This window comes from Poecile atricapillus, chromosome Z (genome assembly GCF_030490865.1).
Source record: "Poecile atricapillus isolate bPoeAtr1 chromosome Z, bPoeAtr1.hap1, whole genome shotgun sequence".
In the NCBI taxonomy this organism is placed as follows: domain Eukaryota; kingdom Metazoa; phylum Chordata; class Aves; order Passeriformes; family Paridae; genus Poecile; species Poecile atricapillus.
Genome location: NC_081289.1, coordinates 129,182,741 through 129,201,016, shown reverse-complemented (window position 1 = coordinate 129,201,016; position 18,276 = coordinate 129,182,741). Strand labels below are relative to the sequence as shown.

The 18,276-nt window shown below is 36.9% G+C and overlaps 1 protein-coding gene across 6 annotated transcripts in view; it reads right to left on the bottom strand.

The window, feature by feature from the left end:
- The window catches only part of ARL15 (ADP ribosylation factor like GTPase 15), a 244,183-nt gene that overhangs the window by 134,629 nt on the left and 91,278 nt on the right, over positions 1–18,276 (bottom strand). For 4 of the 6 annotated variants that reach the window (XM_058864845.1, XM_058864841.1, XM_058864842.1 and 1 more), the window contains one exon: positions 13,046–13,254. In XM_058864845.1, coding sequence (XP_058720828.1) covers positions 13,046–13,254 — 209 coding nt within the window. The other 2 variants (XM_058864843.1, XM_058864846.1) reach the window with 2 other exon arrangements.

Sequence of the window (18,276 nt, the reverse complement as noted above, 5' to 3'; positions counted from 1 at the left end):
TTTTGTTACCTACTGCTACAATGCACAATGATAATATAGCTAAAAGGCTGCGCTTCGATTTTCACTAAAGCCAGACAGATCAGAAATAGCAATGACAAGAGGTTGCTATGAGTTAAAGGCTATCAATGCAACTGCTTGTACTCTTCAACTCATGGAGATTGAGGCCACTACCAAGTAAGTGAATGAAACAGAAGAGTAAATGTAATTTCAGGAATAGGTAGCTTCAACTTTTTGTTTTGGCAATTGCAAAGCAGCAGGCTGTCAAGTCCAATTCAAGTGAGAAGCAAGCTTTACTATTAGGAAAAATAACTCTTTAGTACATAAAGACAATTTTTGTGTGTGTCTGCATTTGTACATGTAAACTTAAGATAAATCTATGCCTATTTCAAGACCAAAGGCACGAAGATTAATGTTCTCTCCAAGAGAAACAATCAAGGATATGACGGAAAAAAAGTACCATAACATGCTGCAGAAGATTTAAAATCTACATTCCTGGGCAAATAGAGCTAAAATTTTGTTTTTAAATACATATGCATATGTGCATATACATATGTGTATGGATTTAATAAATACAAATAAAAAATATATATTATACAAACACGTGTACACATACACTCTACAGATCTCAAAATAAGCAGCACGGGCACATAATTAAGGGGTCCCCAGGGCTCATAAAGAAAGTGCAACGACCTTGTTAGTGTTTGGCCTTTCTTTCGCACCCAGTCTCATTGTAAAACAGTCAACCATGAAAGTACTTTAAAAAGCTGGTTTTCTTTTTATTTACAGCATGATTTTATAATGTACCATTCATGTTTTATAGAAGCTGGTACTTCTGTATATCTTTCTGCCAAATTCAACATGAACCACAAACTTTCTAATTTACAACTTTCAGAAATTTGAATGCTTTTGAATACCAGGATTTTCAACTTTGCAATTTAATGACAACCCTGCCTTTGGCCTTTCCTGACCTGTTGTGAAGTAAATCAGGCACACTAATGTGGGCTAACAAGTCTTTTTCACACTGTTCGATCACCCTGCATCTTTTTTCTCAGCAGACACCGCCTCTCTCCCACTCTCTGTCTAGCCATCCTCCCTCAAAGCAAACAAAATGGTCACTGTAACCCTGCATTACTGCTCATTAGATCACAGGTTAGTCAAGTGGAACTGCCCGAGGTTCCCAAAGGAGAGCTATACTTCAAAAATCTGTCCATGTCAAATGAAGAAAAAACCCCTGAGCGTGGGGTCACCCAGATCAATGATCAAAAGAGACTGAGAATAGTGGAGGGAAAAAAAGGGAAAAAAAAAAAAAAAAAAAAAAAAAGAAGATAAAAAAACAAGAAGGAAAAAAAAGCCCTTTTTTTGTAAAAAAACAGCCTTCTGTATAATAAATCAGAATACAAAAATACTAAGCTTCCCCCCCTCCTTTAACAACAGTCAATTTTGGCTTTAAAATGTTTTGGGTTTTTTTTTTTCAGAAGATTTTATAAGAGTAGGAGTATTTCTAAAGTGTTAAGACTGAGGCACCAGTAAAACTCAAATTTACTTTAAGAAAATTAGCAAGAGGAATAATACCAGAAGATAATAGGAGATTTTCTCTCCATCACACAAATACTTAGCTATTCCAAAATGAGTCAACATCAATTTTCATTCAATTATAACTTTAATAATAATTAATAATAATAACAACAAATAAATTAATAATATAAAACAACTATATTAATAATAACAAATATATTATGATTATAAAACAAATATAATCATAATAATAATAACAAATAATACATAATAATACAACTTCATGAGAAATAATACAAGTAGCATGTCCACAAAAAAAGGTAGTCAAGCAAAACTACATAGTCTGAACTCTTCTGGTACATGACAGATGTGCAGGCATGTGCAATACTTCAAGAATGTGCAGTACCATTTCTGCAGCCTCTGTTCGTCTTTTAAGTACCTAGGGCAATTTTTTAGTAACAGCTACAAAAACAAAAAAGCCCAAACTGAATTAAGAAAAAAAAAATTTAAATACAGTAATAATTTCAAGTAATACATTCTGATTCAAAGAACAGAGCAAATTACTTAATGAAGAGTACTGACTGTTTAATAAGGTTCTGTGCAAACACAGATTATAGATATCACATGCATTAATACTGCTTAACTTCAAAATGAGTTATGTATTTCTAAAACAACAAATATACATTGTGCCACTAACGAAGATGCTGTTGCAGCTAACAGGACCTGATTGTTTCCTGCAATATTAGTGACAGAGCATCTTTTTGTTTACAGCCCTGAAAAGATTTCTTCTCCTGCCTTAGAGAGTGACTCAAATTTCACTCTCTTACTCCCTTTATCCTCAGCCATGAGTAAAGGCGTAATTAGCAGCAAGGAGCAAAGGTAAACAAACTGGAAGAGAATATCTGTAGTAGATTTGTAGTTAATATATGGCCTGCTGTAAAAGCATTACTGCAACAGAACAAAGCTATAAGAAATCAAAGGAAAGAAATCCTTTAAGTACTTAAATGTTTCATATAATGTACCAAACAATTTCTTAGCATTTATTACCAAAGTACAATAAAAACCAAAATGGGAATGTAAAAGCTGTGATAATACATTTTGATAAAATATTGAAAAAAAAATTTACAGAAAAGCTTGTATTAACAGAAAGATAGATGGAACAACTTATTTTTAAATAAATAATGTCATTGTAGCAAATATATAACAGTATATGCAGTAATCCCAATTATCCACCGCTGTAGATATGTGTGGATAAAATCTACAGTCTTTTAAGCAAAGTTCATTCACTAATGCAGGTTGGGCTTTTTGTTGGTTTTTTTTTTATTAGTTTGCTAGATGCCTCACACATCTATTAATAGGCAATAGATGCCTATTAATACTTGAAATGGAACTCCAGCATACATCAACTTTAAAGATGCCTACACGTTAATACTGAGTCTTAACTTTTAAGACAGTATTAACACAGCACAGGCCTTCTGACCCTTGCAACTTTGTATCAAATCAGAATCTGAACAAATAAATATAACAAAGAAGACCAGAAAAAGCAAAGATATTGAGAAATGTGCAGCCATAGCTATGGATTATTCAATACACTGGCAATCTCTGTTTTTGAAAACAGTAGGAAAAAATAATATAAGGATGATGTGTGTAAATCTGAATAATAAAAGAACACATTTTCAAGTAAAAAATTTGTTAAATTTGCCCTTTTTTAAAATATATTATGTAGTTAATTTGTTTCATCCTTCACAAAGTTCTTTTCTAGACTAACTCAAAATTTCAGGCTGTTCAGATTCTAACAGAACTTACTGTTTCATGTCAGACTGCTGTAATAGATTTTCTAAACATTTAAACTATTTTGAGAAAACATTTATTCTTATAAAGATTCCAGCATGACTAATGATATGCTGCAGTATCAACAAATCATCATTAGAATAATGTTGTTATATTTAAAACCCTGCTTCTAGTCTTATGAAGACGATTGTTCCCAGATGCTAGAGTGGATAATTCACGTTTCTTCAGAAGCATGTCGGCATCTGGTGCTGAATCACTGCAAGAAGCGGATGGGAAAAAGGTTTCCTCTTTTTGAACCAAATGTCATTATGCACTGAACAGAAGTGGTTTCTGAGGAAATAATGGACACTGTTCTCAGCCTATATTGCTATAGAAGAAGGCCTTCAATGGCTCCAATTTTCTTTAAGTAAAAACTCATAGTACTGCATCCTCATCAACCTTGAACTGTGGGGCCCTTCACTACTTCTGAATTTTCAGAACTCCGTTCCATTCTTCAGTTTTGTTTGAACCTCAGAATGCTCTCTACTCAGCTCATCTGCTTTACTGCCAGTAAAGTCTCGGGAAGTTAATAGGGAAAGAAGTGCATGAGACTTGTCAGCAAACCCCTCCCCTTCCTCCTGTTACTCCTCTCAAGCTCATTCCATTTGCAAAAGCAGCAGTGTCTTGTCCAGCAATCAAGCTCAAAACAATCTTTGATTTTTATCTTCCACCACCCAGAGAGCATCCAAGATTTTTCCAGGAGCAAAATGGCTTGAAAGAATCCCAGGGTAAAAAAAAATTAGTTGAAAACTGAGAATGGATAGGAAGGAATTAAATAGCACCTTACAGCAGTGTTTCCTTCCTGGCCTTTGACAATTGTAGCATTGTTTCAGTAGCATCCAGGACACTGATGCAAAGATGATCCTTTCCCCATCCTGTCACTTGGGAAGGCATCTTTGTTTCATGAATTCTTACATGCCAACATCTCCACCACCAGAGGTTTATGGTTTGTTTTCACTCATAGGACTTCTATGCTAAAACATCTAAAGAAAATCAACCTCGGATGGGCCAGTGATACCTCAATTTTCAGGTTTGCTTTCCCTCATGCTGCAGCTCATATTCAAGAGAAATTCTCCCCAGGCATCTTCAGAAATGTTGAGTTTGATAAGGAACAGAAAGCCTCTAGTGCTCAGGCTAAGCTCTGAGCACCTTCTATTTGATGCAGGTTTTAAGAAACTCTGCATACACATATTTCCAGCAAGGTCTTCAGGGCATTGGTAATTACAGACAATAATAACCTGTGCTGTGTCACAGCACAAGTAGCACTGGTGCAGCTGAAAATTTTCTACTTTTGTGGAACATAACTAAAATCTAACTTGAAATACTTACATAGATATAAAATGGGTAGATTTTTCTCCTGCTGTGGTTATTGCTGAACTTCCCTGACATGACCAATAAACAAGCTCATCATGATTTCCCAAGAGAGTAAGTGTCTAATTCCTGCAGAATGGACTGTGGCCAGAAATTAATTTCATACACTGCATACCTACTCTAATGGAATAAAGATTATGTGATCACAATCAACTTGAAAAACACTTTTACAATTTAGTTTTTTTATACTGAGTACCAAATATAAATTACACAGTTCAACTACAGAACATGATTTTTTTCCTTGCTAAATACAAGGTTCACAGTATATTTAACTTGCCTTTAATCAGCAAACTTATTTTAGCATTAAAAAGAAAAACAGAAGGATAAGTCCTCATCTTTTAAAAAGCAGCAGCTTGTATTATTGAACTCAAGATTTCATTCTAATACATATGCATACCTATATACATATAAGAATGGTGTTTGAAAGAAAAACACATACTAAATCACTTTTATTATCAAAGACATTTCACAAACTTTATCCAATTCATTATTAAATACTTTTCCATTCTTTTTCAACTGATCCTGAGACTATTTTTGCTAGAACAATAGTTATATTTGGAAAGTAGTTATATAGCCACTATTTTGTTCCATTTGTAATAGTTAGCAATTCTGAAAGAAATACATCTTCTCTTATTCATGTAAGATGTCACTAAAGGTAATCAAATTTTTGAGCATTCAAGAATTCCCCAGAACAGCAATATCACAGGCATAGGGGTTCAAAAGGGTTGCAATGATTGTGTGGTCAGATTTGTATCCAACAGGCCTCAGAATTTCATTTAATTCTCCATTAAAGCACACCAACTTTTTACCAAGCAAAAAGGGCTTCAGAAAGACTGTAAAAAGCTGTGCTCTTCTCTAACAGTCTTTACTGAATACCATATAAACACCTGTAAGTATACAAATATTTATTAAAAATATTTACTAAAATATGCATATAGATTTTTATCTGAAAGCATTTTAAACTTTCTCTAATCAATTTACTTTTTATCTATAGAGACTGTGCTCTATCTTTACAGTCATTGTGCTTAGTTCTGCAAGTGCAGCCAATTCCTTTTCTTTGAATGACATTTTCTCTCCTTTTTTTGCTTGGAAGTCAACAAAGACACGAAATTTTCCAAGTACATAGTGAAAATAAATGCCTCTTTCCTACCTTCCTCCCAAATCCAGCAAAAGTAATTGCATGCATACTATAGAACATTCATTTTTAAGCAAGAGGAAAAATTATTTTCTAATATTTCCTGTATAAACTTCCTTTACTGTGGCTCACTGGGGGGTATAAGCAAAAAGAAGTGAGAAGTAATGTGGTCCAACACTCACTGGATTTTATAGTTCCACACCTCCAACTTTCCACACTAGTTCTAGTTTTACACCTTCTTCCCACCTCTCATTTGTGCCTGTACACCAATTATCCAATTATCTTCTCATCTGAGTTTATTTAAAAATAAGACATTGAGGAAGGATTGTAGTAATTTTTGGATCCAAACCAGTTCATCACATGGTCATACAATCAGACTGTTACACCTGAAAGATGGGAGAGGCAAAGTAGCCAGCAAGCAAACCAATACTCCTGATGAAATAAACACTTGAAGTACACACCATCTACATACATACAAAACAACCATTTCATGACCCAATTAGTGCTGTAAAAATCCATGTCTGATGTTCAAAACTATATACAGCAATACTCTTCAAAATCTACCCAAAGACATGCAGCTGCTTTTTTTGCAGAAGTGTACCTGGCAGCATTCACTACAAAGGGCCATTCAAGAGATTTATTTCTCTAAATACAGCTTCATGTTGTGAAATCAGTGTATGTGGACAGTACTTCTAATTGTGTGTCTTAGCTGTTCTACTCCTACTCTTTATCTCCTTGTACATTGTGTAATATATGCACATTTGCAGGTGTGCTCCAGCGTTTGTTTTGCTATCTTCAGGAACACCATTCCAAATCAGAGTTTCTAGGGGCAGTCTTTGAATTAATTTCCTTGCAGACTTACATATTTGTCAAGAGCACAACTAGAAATTTGCTATTCAGAGAGATACTTTTCTTTGTTAAGCTTTTGCCTCTTTGTCCCACATACATTGGGACAGCAATATTAAGCTGTACTAAGCGATATTATTCACCAAAACATTACCAACTATACTAATTCATCTTTTTATCTAATGAATATATTGATGATTTTATCTGTTATGACTTTGTTTACTTTAAAACTTGATTGAAACACAAATTCATGTAAAGGAAAGGTGTAGTTGCTGTTTGAATTCAGCATTGCAAATGTACAAAATTCTTTGTAGTTCACATTTAACTAGGATATGGATCTACTCACATTTATTTAAATTGCTTATCTTTTTAGATTGCATTTTTTTATATATTATTTTTATTATAGGATCCTTTTATATTTAAATAATTTTCCAAACAGGTATGAATAAATTTTTAATCAGAATGGAAGTTCATATAAGAAATACAAATAGGAGGTACTTCTGCATTGTTCTAAACAGGGCAAAACTAATACTGTCTAAACACCATTTAATAATATTCTCCTCTCCTGCAAATGCGTTCATAACTGAAGTCTGACAAATAACTCTTCTGTTCCCTCAAAGGCCACAGTTGTGAAGGAAGCAGCCAATACTCAAAATAGCAGAGTCCAGCTCCAAAACAATCTTCAAATATCAGGGGACACACCTTGGACGGTAAGAAGTATTTGCAGTGAGGAGATTGCAAATATTAAGGTCAGTAAGGTCACTATGATCTCAAAAACAGGGTAGGAATCTATATTTTGGCTATTTACTGCAGTAATCTGAAGATAAATCATCTCAGAAAAAGTTCCTTGAGTAACCAAAAATCTGTCCCCGATTTAACTTTGCTCTGGATGTCCCTGTCACAAAGTACACAGATTTGCAACAGCTGGTCTTTGAAAACTCAGATTTGAGAGGCTTGACTAGGGTGAGGACGGGACAGACTGCAGAGAAAACTTTCATTTTCACTCTTTGTTGTAGGCTAGGTTTTTGCAGTATCAGCTCCTACAGAAAACATTTGCTCAAAACTATTAGCTAAGATACTACACACTCTCTGAGTGTAAACCTCTTTAGACGTCACTGCTCCATGCAGGTTTTCAGATTGCTAGTGATGAAATGACATCTATAACTCATACACTGAAAGGGTTTCCAAAGAGAAACAATTTTCCCCTAACTAGCAGAAACCACAAACAGCATGAATTATGGAAAAACAGTACAAAGACATTGGAATATAGAGAAGTGATTACACCCTGGAATTGAGCCTGTCATACGCAGCCAACTCAGGCCCTGAAAGTCCAGTTTGCAGTGTGCTCCAGATCCCCACCACCAGTAAGAGCCTCCACAGCTGCTGGCAAACCTGAGCATTCTCCTGAAAAGGTTATTTAGCTTTAAGATATTTAAGGCTTCAAGAAGACATTGTTTATTTACAAAATTATTTCTAGACAGAAAGAACAGCGAAGAAAATGGCAGAGTAAGAGGTAACAGCCCTCACAGCCCTAAGATGGCTCTTTTCATAAGGACAGTCACCTTCCACTAATCTGCTAGCAGAAAACCAATATTAAACATAGTGATTCAAAATCCATATATTCTCAACTAGATAAATGCATCACAATCTATGTTAATATGCAACAAACCTTTCAAACTCACTTTTGAAAATATTGTTTTTGCACTTAAAAGATTTTTTTAAATCTTACTCTGTCAAAGGAAAAAAGGAAAATCAACATGACTCTCCTATGGAGTTTGACACCTTCATCAATTCAACTTTAAAGTAAGGTCTTGGATGCAATAAAAAAAAAACAACATCTGTGATCAGAGCAAGTTTTCTACTTTATTCTTTTCCTGACAACTATATTTAAACCAACAGCATAGTCTTCAAATTGACTGTTAATAGGTTGATTTACTGTTAATTAGTAAGTCTACATGAAAAAGTTTTAGTATTTTTTAAAATGGGAATTTAGAATAGATCTTTAGTGATTTCTTCTGTTATTAGAAGTCACAAATTTAAATATAGGAAAGAAATTTATTAGTTGAATTTTTGGATAACTGAAGAAAAACCTACAACCAGGTTATACTCTATGAATTTCTTCACATATATGGTCTTGGAATAAAATAGTTCAAATGGAGTGGACCTACAATGATCATGTAATGCACCTAAAACTTTATAAAGAGCCCTAAATATAAAAACAGAAACACCCCAAAGTCAGCACACTGCCGAACAAGTAGCTGCTTCACCAGTGAACCAGAAAAATTAATTCTACTTGGTTCCTCCTTTGGCCAGTCCTATATGGTTTCAAGGAGTCCTGAAGAGATTCAGATGAGCATCCAGAATAGCCTGCCCCTAAAATATAACTGCTACAGACAACTTCCAACACATGCAGCTCCTGAATATTGCTCTGACCTGGGAGAAAAGTGGCTCTTTGCACACTGGTTCAACTCACAAGAATCCATTGCAATATCCAGCTTTTGATACTCATACACAAAGTCAAGACATCCCAAAACAAAAATTAAAAAGTTGATAATCACAGTAATGCCTGTTCCCTTGTAAAGCAATTTGAAGCACTTTTATTACCATTACTCTCCTGCAATATTTTAAGTCTGTGAGAGAAATCTGACTAATCAAAACCAGTTTCAATAATCAAAAGTACTTTTGTGTGGAAATGCAAAAGCACATTCTGTCAGGAAGAAACTTACTTAAAGAAACATATAATTAGGTAAACTATTTTGGAACTGCACCCTGTATTTTGGAAGCCATGGCCAAACTGATATGCCACCATCTTCCCTCACATGCTGAGTAACTACATTTATTTTTCATTTGTAAAAGTTTTTATTTGCTGTTTCATAAGGTTTCCAAAATGACAGTCAGAACTGACTTACATATGATTAATTCTTCATTACTGTAATTTTAGTCTAAAATAGGGTTATTCTGGAGCGAACCTATTGAAACAAAAACAATTTTATCAGTTTTACAGCCTGGATAACAATGCAATCTTTATTTCAGCATGGCTCAGTTGAAAGCACTTAGCAGATATTTGAAAACATGTCAGTAAGTGCTGTTATCACAGGAAAACCAAAACAAATTACAAATATCTTTGACATGGGAAGATAAAATAATCACCATAGAAGTCTACATAAAAGAAATATGAGGGACATCTTCATTTATAGTTTCTACAATGAAATTCCATGCCAAGTTTACTTTTTTTGATTTAATTTTAAAATCAAAATCTAACTAGGAAACAGCTAACCATCAACAGAACTTAGGAAAAAAAAGGATTACATTTACTGATTAGTATTTCAGCTCAGTTTCCCCTGCAATTTTCCCTGGTCACTTCAGTAATATGAAGCATATACTGTAATATGAATTAGGTTAAATTGCATTTCATAAATTAAATAAATTATTTGGATATTTTTGCAAGTATTTATTATAGCTGTGAACTGAACTAATCATGACATTGTTTATTACATGCAGCATGTAGATTCTACGTGCTAGATTCTAGATTCTATAATTTGTACCTAAGTAATGCATGGAAAAAAAAAACATTAAATAAAGTACAACATTTTGAAAAACTGAAGCAACTGCACTTCCCAACAAAAAAATATAACTAACATCTGTTGCAGAAACTGCTTGGCACTTGCACAGTTTTGTGAAGAATTTTTGTTGTAGATAAATATTTTTCTACATTTCCCATTATGCACCACTCAACTCAGACATTTTCCTTAATTATACTCCAAGGAGTCCTTTCATATCCATTAAAGAAAGGCAATTCGTTGCCTAAAAGAATGCACACAAATTTTTAAATTTCAACTGTGATTAATCTGTCTTCTGACACATGAAAAAATTAAGAAAATACCTATAATTAATGGACTTAGGTCTGCAAAACAGTCTAATAAGAGTCTCAGTGCTCAACATATTACATTTGTTACATATTTTAATATGTTGGTTTTATACAAGCAATGGTCTTATGATTCATCATTTTGTTTCTATTCCACATGTCAATAATGAGGACAATAGCACAGCAAAGCCTTTAGGAAAGCAAGAAATTACCATTTCAGCACTGGTAAAAATGACCAAAGAAGGCTTCTATTTTGCATATACAGCAAACACAGATAATCAGTTTTTTCAGGGACAATGTAACAACTTTGGCATTCTTTTCTCTCTCTTTTTTTTCTCTTTTCCTTTTTTTTTCCTTTTGTCTTTAATTTGCTTTCCACTACTCTTAATTAAAAAACTTCAGAATTCACTGAGCTCTTGATATAGTGTGGGGTTTTTTCCTGAAAATACATACATGCTCTGCATATTTAATAAAACTGTTGTATTCTGCATGTCATACACACTCACATTAGCAATCAAGACTTGTCTTGTTACAATAATAAACTCTAAGATTTTTTTTTCAAAGCACACACTATAAACCCATTTAAATGCTATTGTAAGCATATAGAGATCTACTACCCTACTGAGATTTCAAGCAACTGGTAATGAAGAATGAGGTGAAAACAAGGGTACTGCCAATAAAAGAAAAGAAATGCTAACTCTAAACACACAAAAAATGCAGTTCAGGCCCAAAAGTCTATCCACATGGGCTCAGCTGCAAAATGAGAGAGCTACAAGTATAATTTGCTGTAAAGCAAACCAACTGGCATTGCATTCATTATTAATATGAAACTGAACAAAGAACATTTTGAAAATTTTATCTGCTATTAAAAACTTCATTTAATATTGAACCAAATTTGACCGCTTTAAAAATGAAAAATATAGCAAAATAAGAAATACTTAAATCATGTAAGAAACAGCCCTTCTATTGATGAAATATGTAATCTATGAAATTTCTCTGATCTGTGAATTGCCCCATGAAAAAGTTAAAGCCAAGGCACGAAGACTACATTTGGATGATAAAATCAAATCAGTTTTGTCTCAGGGTACTGTAATTTCTTAAGTGTGAAGTTTTTCAACTGCACGCTTTGTTTTTATGCTGTATAATAAACTAGGCCAAATTATTAAACTTAGACATAAAAATCCATATTACATTTCCTTTAAATATTCACTATTTCTAAGTCTGGAGGTTTTTTTATATGAACAATATCTAGAACTTGTAGCTTCTATCCCTGCATAATTTTTGTTTACTTTTTTATGCAACTTGGTATATTAAATCCAAATTCCATTTTTTTAACTTTTTCCTAAGAATGAGTTCTCAGAGAAAAGGACCAACAATTTTAAAGAATGCTTTATGGTGTAGTTTACGTAGCTGTCACAGTCTCTTCCTAAAAACACTGTTATACTCCAGCCACATTTATACCACTTCCTAACATATAATAAGCTTAATTTCTTTTGACTCAGGAGACATAAGTAGCAATAAAGAAGTAAAGGCTGTATGTTCAACTATACTGTGCTAAGAGCAGTTCTCCTACAGAACAGTTTGTTTTGAGATGGAAGTCTAAAACCTCATATTTCAGAAAAAGAAAATCGAACAAAGAATCAGTTTAAACACAAAGCAGGAATACAGTAAGGTGCTGAACAGTTTTCATTCTGCTGCACTCACAGAACAAACAGATTTCACATATCTTTAAGAGGAGGAGTCCTTTAAATGACATTTATGAACAGAATGACACAATCAGATTTTAACTTCTTCCTACAATTTCATAAGTAATTTTCAGCATTTCCTCAAATGTATTTGACATGATAGGAATGTAGACAAGACAAATTTCTCAGAAATTGAAGGGCAGAAGGTACACTGAATAGAACAATTACATAATTTACTCTGTGATAGCTAAAAATTAGACAAAAACATTACTCCTTGGAACAGGAAGATCAGAACCAGTTAAGGACTTCAGAACAGGAGTTGCAACTCTGACCTTACATCAGTACACAGCAGTTTAGAAAAAAGCTTTTACATAAAAAAGACAACCTATGGCTACAATGCATTGCTTTAAGCAGTTGAAAAGAATGGAGTAATGGAACAGTGCAAAATTAAAACTAAGAGCAAATAAAAACTCAAGCTGAACAAAAAAATCACTGTCCCAGCAGCTTTTCATAAGAGTAGTTTTTAAAACATCTTTTCTCCCTTAAGCAAAGTATGGTGAAAGCAGAAGATCTGTTTGTATCCAATTATTACTTGTCTGTTTTCCAGAAGAACTAAGCTTGTATAGAGTACAGTGGACTAAGTTTTTAGGGATTGGGACTGTTCCTGGTCTGCGCACTTACAGTAAAGAAGAAACTGAGGCCAGTCCTTAACCAGGATGTCAGGGTAATAAGTGACAGTGGATCAGTGGTGTGCAGATAGTAAATACAAACAGGCAAGAAGCTGCCACATTAACATACCTCTTGTACTGAGCGAGCTGCTGGCTTGTCTTGGTGATTGGCCAATATTAAAAATGGCAAAGTACATAACTGTGGGTGCTGAAGAGCAGAATGTAGCTCGTTCCTAGCAGTTTCTAGATCATCTTCAGAGGAGGCGCTGTCTAGTACAAATATTACCCCTTGGGATCCTTGGTAGTAACGACTCCAGTATTTCCTGATATTGTCAGCTCCTTTCAAGACAATAATGAGAACTAATTAAAACAAGAATAGTTTAACAAATGTAACACTTCTAAGCAAAAATAAACCATCTACTTAAAATTATCAAAATAATTAACTAAATTTTCTCTCTTAACCATCATTAAAAGAATAAAAAGAAAAAAAAAAGCAATAAAAATCCAACATACACATACACACCAGTGTCAAATAAACATTGTTTAAATAAGGAAGGAAGTTGACTTAATGCAGCTTTCTTCCATTAAAGCTTGTGCTCTAATAACGAGTACTGGCATAACTACGATGCTTACAGTATCACCTAATCCTAATCCTTTACCTTCTCACTGGAATATCTTGACACTAATACCTAAATCTTTACCTATTCTTTTTCACTTTGCCCTGCAGCTCCTTGTCATAACCTGCAGCTTCTGTCATGGCAGTTGCTCATTTCTGATAAGGTCTTCCAGTTCATCTCCAAACCATCAGGCAACCACTTCATAATTGGGGAAAAAAGGTGTCAGGAAAGCCTATTAAAGTAATTAGATACTTAATGAGGAGAATGATGATACAATAGTGAGTTGAACAGTGAATGAGGAGCTATGGTGACAACATGCTGCAAAGGCATTCAGTTCAACTACTTTTGCTCTGTCAACCACACTAAGGATTCTGGAAGAGCCCAACAGCAGACACATGAGTGACTGTATAGGCTTATATGCCACAGTAATTTTTAGGACACAGTTGAGCAGCACTCAGCCATCTCAACAGAAGCCAAGCACTAAGGTTATCAACAGAAAGCTTTTGTCTCCCCTGGAGAGCAGCATATGTTGTAGCAATGAGGTAGGAAAAAAAAAATTGTATTTGACAGCTGTCAAACTATCTAAACTATGATTTGGATATGGGCTATTCTTTGTATGTCTGGATCTGGCACTACACTCATGGGGACAAACACTAAACAGTGAACAGCAGCAGCAATAGTCTAGTAAAAAACTTGACATGTCTGCCAGACAGTGACTTGCAGAAATGTGTGGAAGGTACCTTTCATAGGCACATTTCTCATTTTGAAACAGGGAGAAGTGAACTTCCATATAAACACAAGAACTAAGAGCTGAAAACAATAAAATCCTACTTTACAGTGAAACAAAATGACACAAAATTCCTGAGCAACATAATGAGATTTAATGCAACATCATGACCATAACGTTGATACAATACTTAAAATATTTATTTACACATTGTGCAACAAAAAAGGAAGTCACTAAACAAGGGTGAAGGAAAAAATAAGCATTTGCTCCATCAAATTTAGGTATGCAACTCAAGAGACTTCAAATCTCATCTAATGGAGTTAGTTAGTCTTGTCTTTTTACTAGTCACACTGTAACCCTGAACACTTTGTTTCTGTATCTGCAACCAGCACAAGCTGTCCTCACACAAATACACACACTTTTTCCTACAGAGAATACTTAAGTCATACCTAATATTATTTTTTTCTACAAGAGACTTACAGAGTTGACTAGTTAAAGGCAAATGGTCACTGGACCTAGTCAAGACCTTATTTAATCTCTCTGTTAATTTAACCAGACCCGAAATAACAATGCACAAACAGGACGGATGTTTTATTATTCTATCATCAAGATCTGAAGATTGGCATTATATATACAGAAGAGGACTGAAAGCTAATTCTATGTTTTTGTAGCACACAAATATCTGTCAACTGTACTTGTAAAGAATTTTGTAGCATGTTAGATGCCCCAGTCTTTCTGAACAGCTGTCTACTTCAGAACCAAGTAGAGCAAGCTGCCAGAGGGACACTATTTACATAGCCACACACAGCAGTGTCACAGGCATCCGAAGTATCACATTACTTTAAAAACTAGTAGAGAATCATTTTTGATGAACTTAAAGACTAAGACCATGATCAGTTCTTTGAACGTATTTATTTTCCTAGCAACATAACATCTGTCTTATTTGCTCTAAGCATCAGTCAGCTACTTTTCAATCACATGTCACTGCTAGAATCTGAGTCTTATCTTTGTAATCATACTCACTCAGAAAAGAAAAACTGTGGTGAACTGCAGAGCATTTGACCTCTTGTATTGAGGCACTTGGAAGAAAGCAGCTCATGGATCCCTACATGGGACATTGAAGCCAGAAAATGAGAATGCTGATTTGCTGACCGTATCTGGTCTTTTTGGTTCAGGCTCTTTAGCAGGTCAACTTTGTTCCCCCATGTCAGCTGTCCCAAAAGAGTCATCACCAAAGTAAAGCAGTCCTTTTCTCTCCAGCCCTGGTCAGTCACTATGGCATAGTCAAAAGAACCAACATAAACAGTGTCCCATGAAACTTGGTATTTTCTTTGGGATCTTCCATTACTCTAATGACATGCCTTGAAATTGCTTACACTTCAATTCTGAGGCTATCACCTGAGGTTTAAGAATAAAAATAATTTGCACAAAGCAGACAAGGAAAAAAGACTGATAAAGCATGTACCTTAGGGTGCCATTTCAAACCATTTTTCTGGCAAATGCACTTGAAAAATAATTCTTGGCATCAATAAGCTATCAGCAGCTGGAAGTCACAATTTCTACAAGACAAATAACCTGATATTCTTTTGCCTTAACTCTTCATATCCAGGGAACAGAATCTGCTGTCAGCTTCCTTCCTCAGAGTAGTGGACTGGAGTTATCCTGGGCAGAAAACACTAGCCTATGAATAGTGCTTCAGCCATTTGTGGCATGACAAATACAGCCTTGGAAACCAAGCAGTTTTAGGTGCAGTTCAGCAAAATTATTAATTTTTTTTTCATCTATTGCAAAGGTTTCAAAGACAGGAAGATTCAAAGTCTGAGGCCTTCAGAAATCCAAAATATAATGTGCAACCATTAAACATCCTTAGGCTTTCAGAAGACTGATAAAATTAGGAATTTAACTTAACTAGTAGCCAAAACATTCCAGCAAACAGTAGTAACACAGAATAAGCACTTAGGTTTGTCAGCCTGTTATAACAGCTTTGGACCATATGCCTGTTTCTTCAACCAAAAAACTGCCTAAACTAAGATGAAAAAAGGAAGAGAAAGAGAGAGAAAGAGAGTGAGAAAGAGAGGGAAAGAGGGGAGGGAGGGAGGTAGGGAGGAGGGAAGGAAGGAGGGAGGGAAGGAAGGAGGGAAGGAGGGAGGGAGGGAGGGAGGAAGAGAGGGAGGAAGAGAGGGAGGGAGGGAGGGAGGGAGGGAGGGAGGGAGGGAGGGAGGGAGGGAGGGAGGGAGGGAGGGAGGGAGGGAGGGAGGGAGGAAGGAAGGAAGGAAGGAAGGAAGGAAGGAAGGAAGGAAGGAAGGAAGGAAGGAAGGAAGGAAGGAAGGAAGGAAGGAAGGAAGGAAGGAAGGAAGGAAGGAAGGAAGGAAGGAAGGAAGGAAGGAAGGAAGGAAGGAAGGAAGGAAGGAAGGAAGGAAGGAAGGAAGGAAGGAAGGAAGGAAGGAAGGAAGGGCGGAAGGAAGGAAGTGCGGAAGTGCGGAAGGAAGTGCGGAAGTGCGGAAGTGCGGAAGGAAGTGCGGAAGGAAGTGCGGAAGGAAGTGCGGAAGGAAGTGCGGAAGGAAGTGCGGAAGGAAGTGCGGAAGGAAGTGCGGAAGGAAGTGCGGAAGGAAGTGCGGAAGGAAGTGCGGAAGGAAGGAAGTGCGGAAGGAAGGAAGTGCGGAAGGAAGGAAGTGCGGAAGGAAGGAAGTGCGGAAGGAAGGAAGTGCGGAAGGAAGGAAGTGCGGAAGGAAGTGCGGAAGGAAGTGCGGAAGGAAGTGCGGAAGGAAGGAAGTGCGGAAGGAAGTGCGGAAGGAAGTGCGGAAGGAAGTGCGGAAGGAAGTGCGGAAGGAAGGAAGTGCGGAAGGAAGGAAGTGCGGAAGGAAGGAAGTGCGGAAGGAAGGAAGTGCGGAAGGAAGTGCGGAAGGAAGGAAGGAAGTGCGGAAGGAAGGAAGTGCGGAAGGAAGGAAGTGCGGAAGGAAGGAAGTGCGGAAGGAAGGAAGTGCGGAAGGAAGGAAGGAAGTGCGGAAGGAAGGAAGGAAGTGCGGAAGGAAGTGCGGAAGGAAGTGCGGAAGGAAGTGCGGAAGGAAGTGCGGAAGGAAGTAAGTGCGGAAGGAAGTGCGGAAGGAAGTGCGGAAGGAAGTGCGGAAGGAAGTGCGGAAGGAAGTGCGGAAGGAAGTGCGGAAGGAAGTGCGGAAGGAAGTAAGGAAGTGCGGAAGGAAGGAAGTGCGGAAGGAAGGAAGTGCGGAAGGAAGGAAGTGCGGAAGGAAGGAAGGAAGTGCGGAAGGAAGGAAGGAAGTGCGGAAGGAAGGAAGGAAGTGCGGAAGGAAGGAAGGAAGTGCGGAAGGAAGGAAGGAAGTGCGGAAGGAAGTGTGGAAGGAAGTGCGGAAGGAAGTGCGGAAGGAAGGAAGTGCGGAAGGAAGTGCGGAAGGAAGTGCGGAAGGAAGGAAGTGCGGAAGGAAGTGCGGAAGGAAGTGCGGAAGGAAGTGCGGAAGGAAGTGCGGAAGGAAGTGCGGAAGGAAGTGCGGAAGGAAGTGCGGAAGGAAGTGCGGAAGGAAGGAAGGAAGTGCGGAAGGAAGTGCGGAAGGAAGTGCGGAAGGAAGTGCGGAAGGAAGGAAGTGCGGAAGGAAGGAAGTGCGGAAGGAAGGAAGTGCGGAAGGAAGGAAGTGCGGAAGGAAGGAAGTGCGGAAGGAAGGAAGTGCGGAAGGAAGTGCGGAAGGAAGTGCGGAAGTGCGGAAGGAAGTGCGGAAGGAAGTGCGGAAGGAAGTGCGGAAGGAAGTGCGGAAGGAAGTGCGGAAGGAAGTGCGGAAGGAAGTGCGGAAGGAAGTGCGGAAGGAAGTGCGGAAGGAAGTGCGGAAGGAAGTGCGGAAGGAAGTGCGGAAGGAAGGAAGGAAGGAAGGAAGGAAGGAAGGAAGGAAGGAAGGAAGGAAGGAAGGAAGGAAGGAAGGAAGGAAGGAAGGAAGGAAGGAAGGAAGGAAGGAAGGAAGGAAGGAAGGAAGGAAGGAAGGAAGGAAGGAAGGAAGGAAGGAAGGAAGGAAG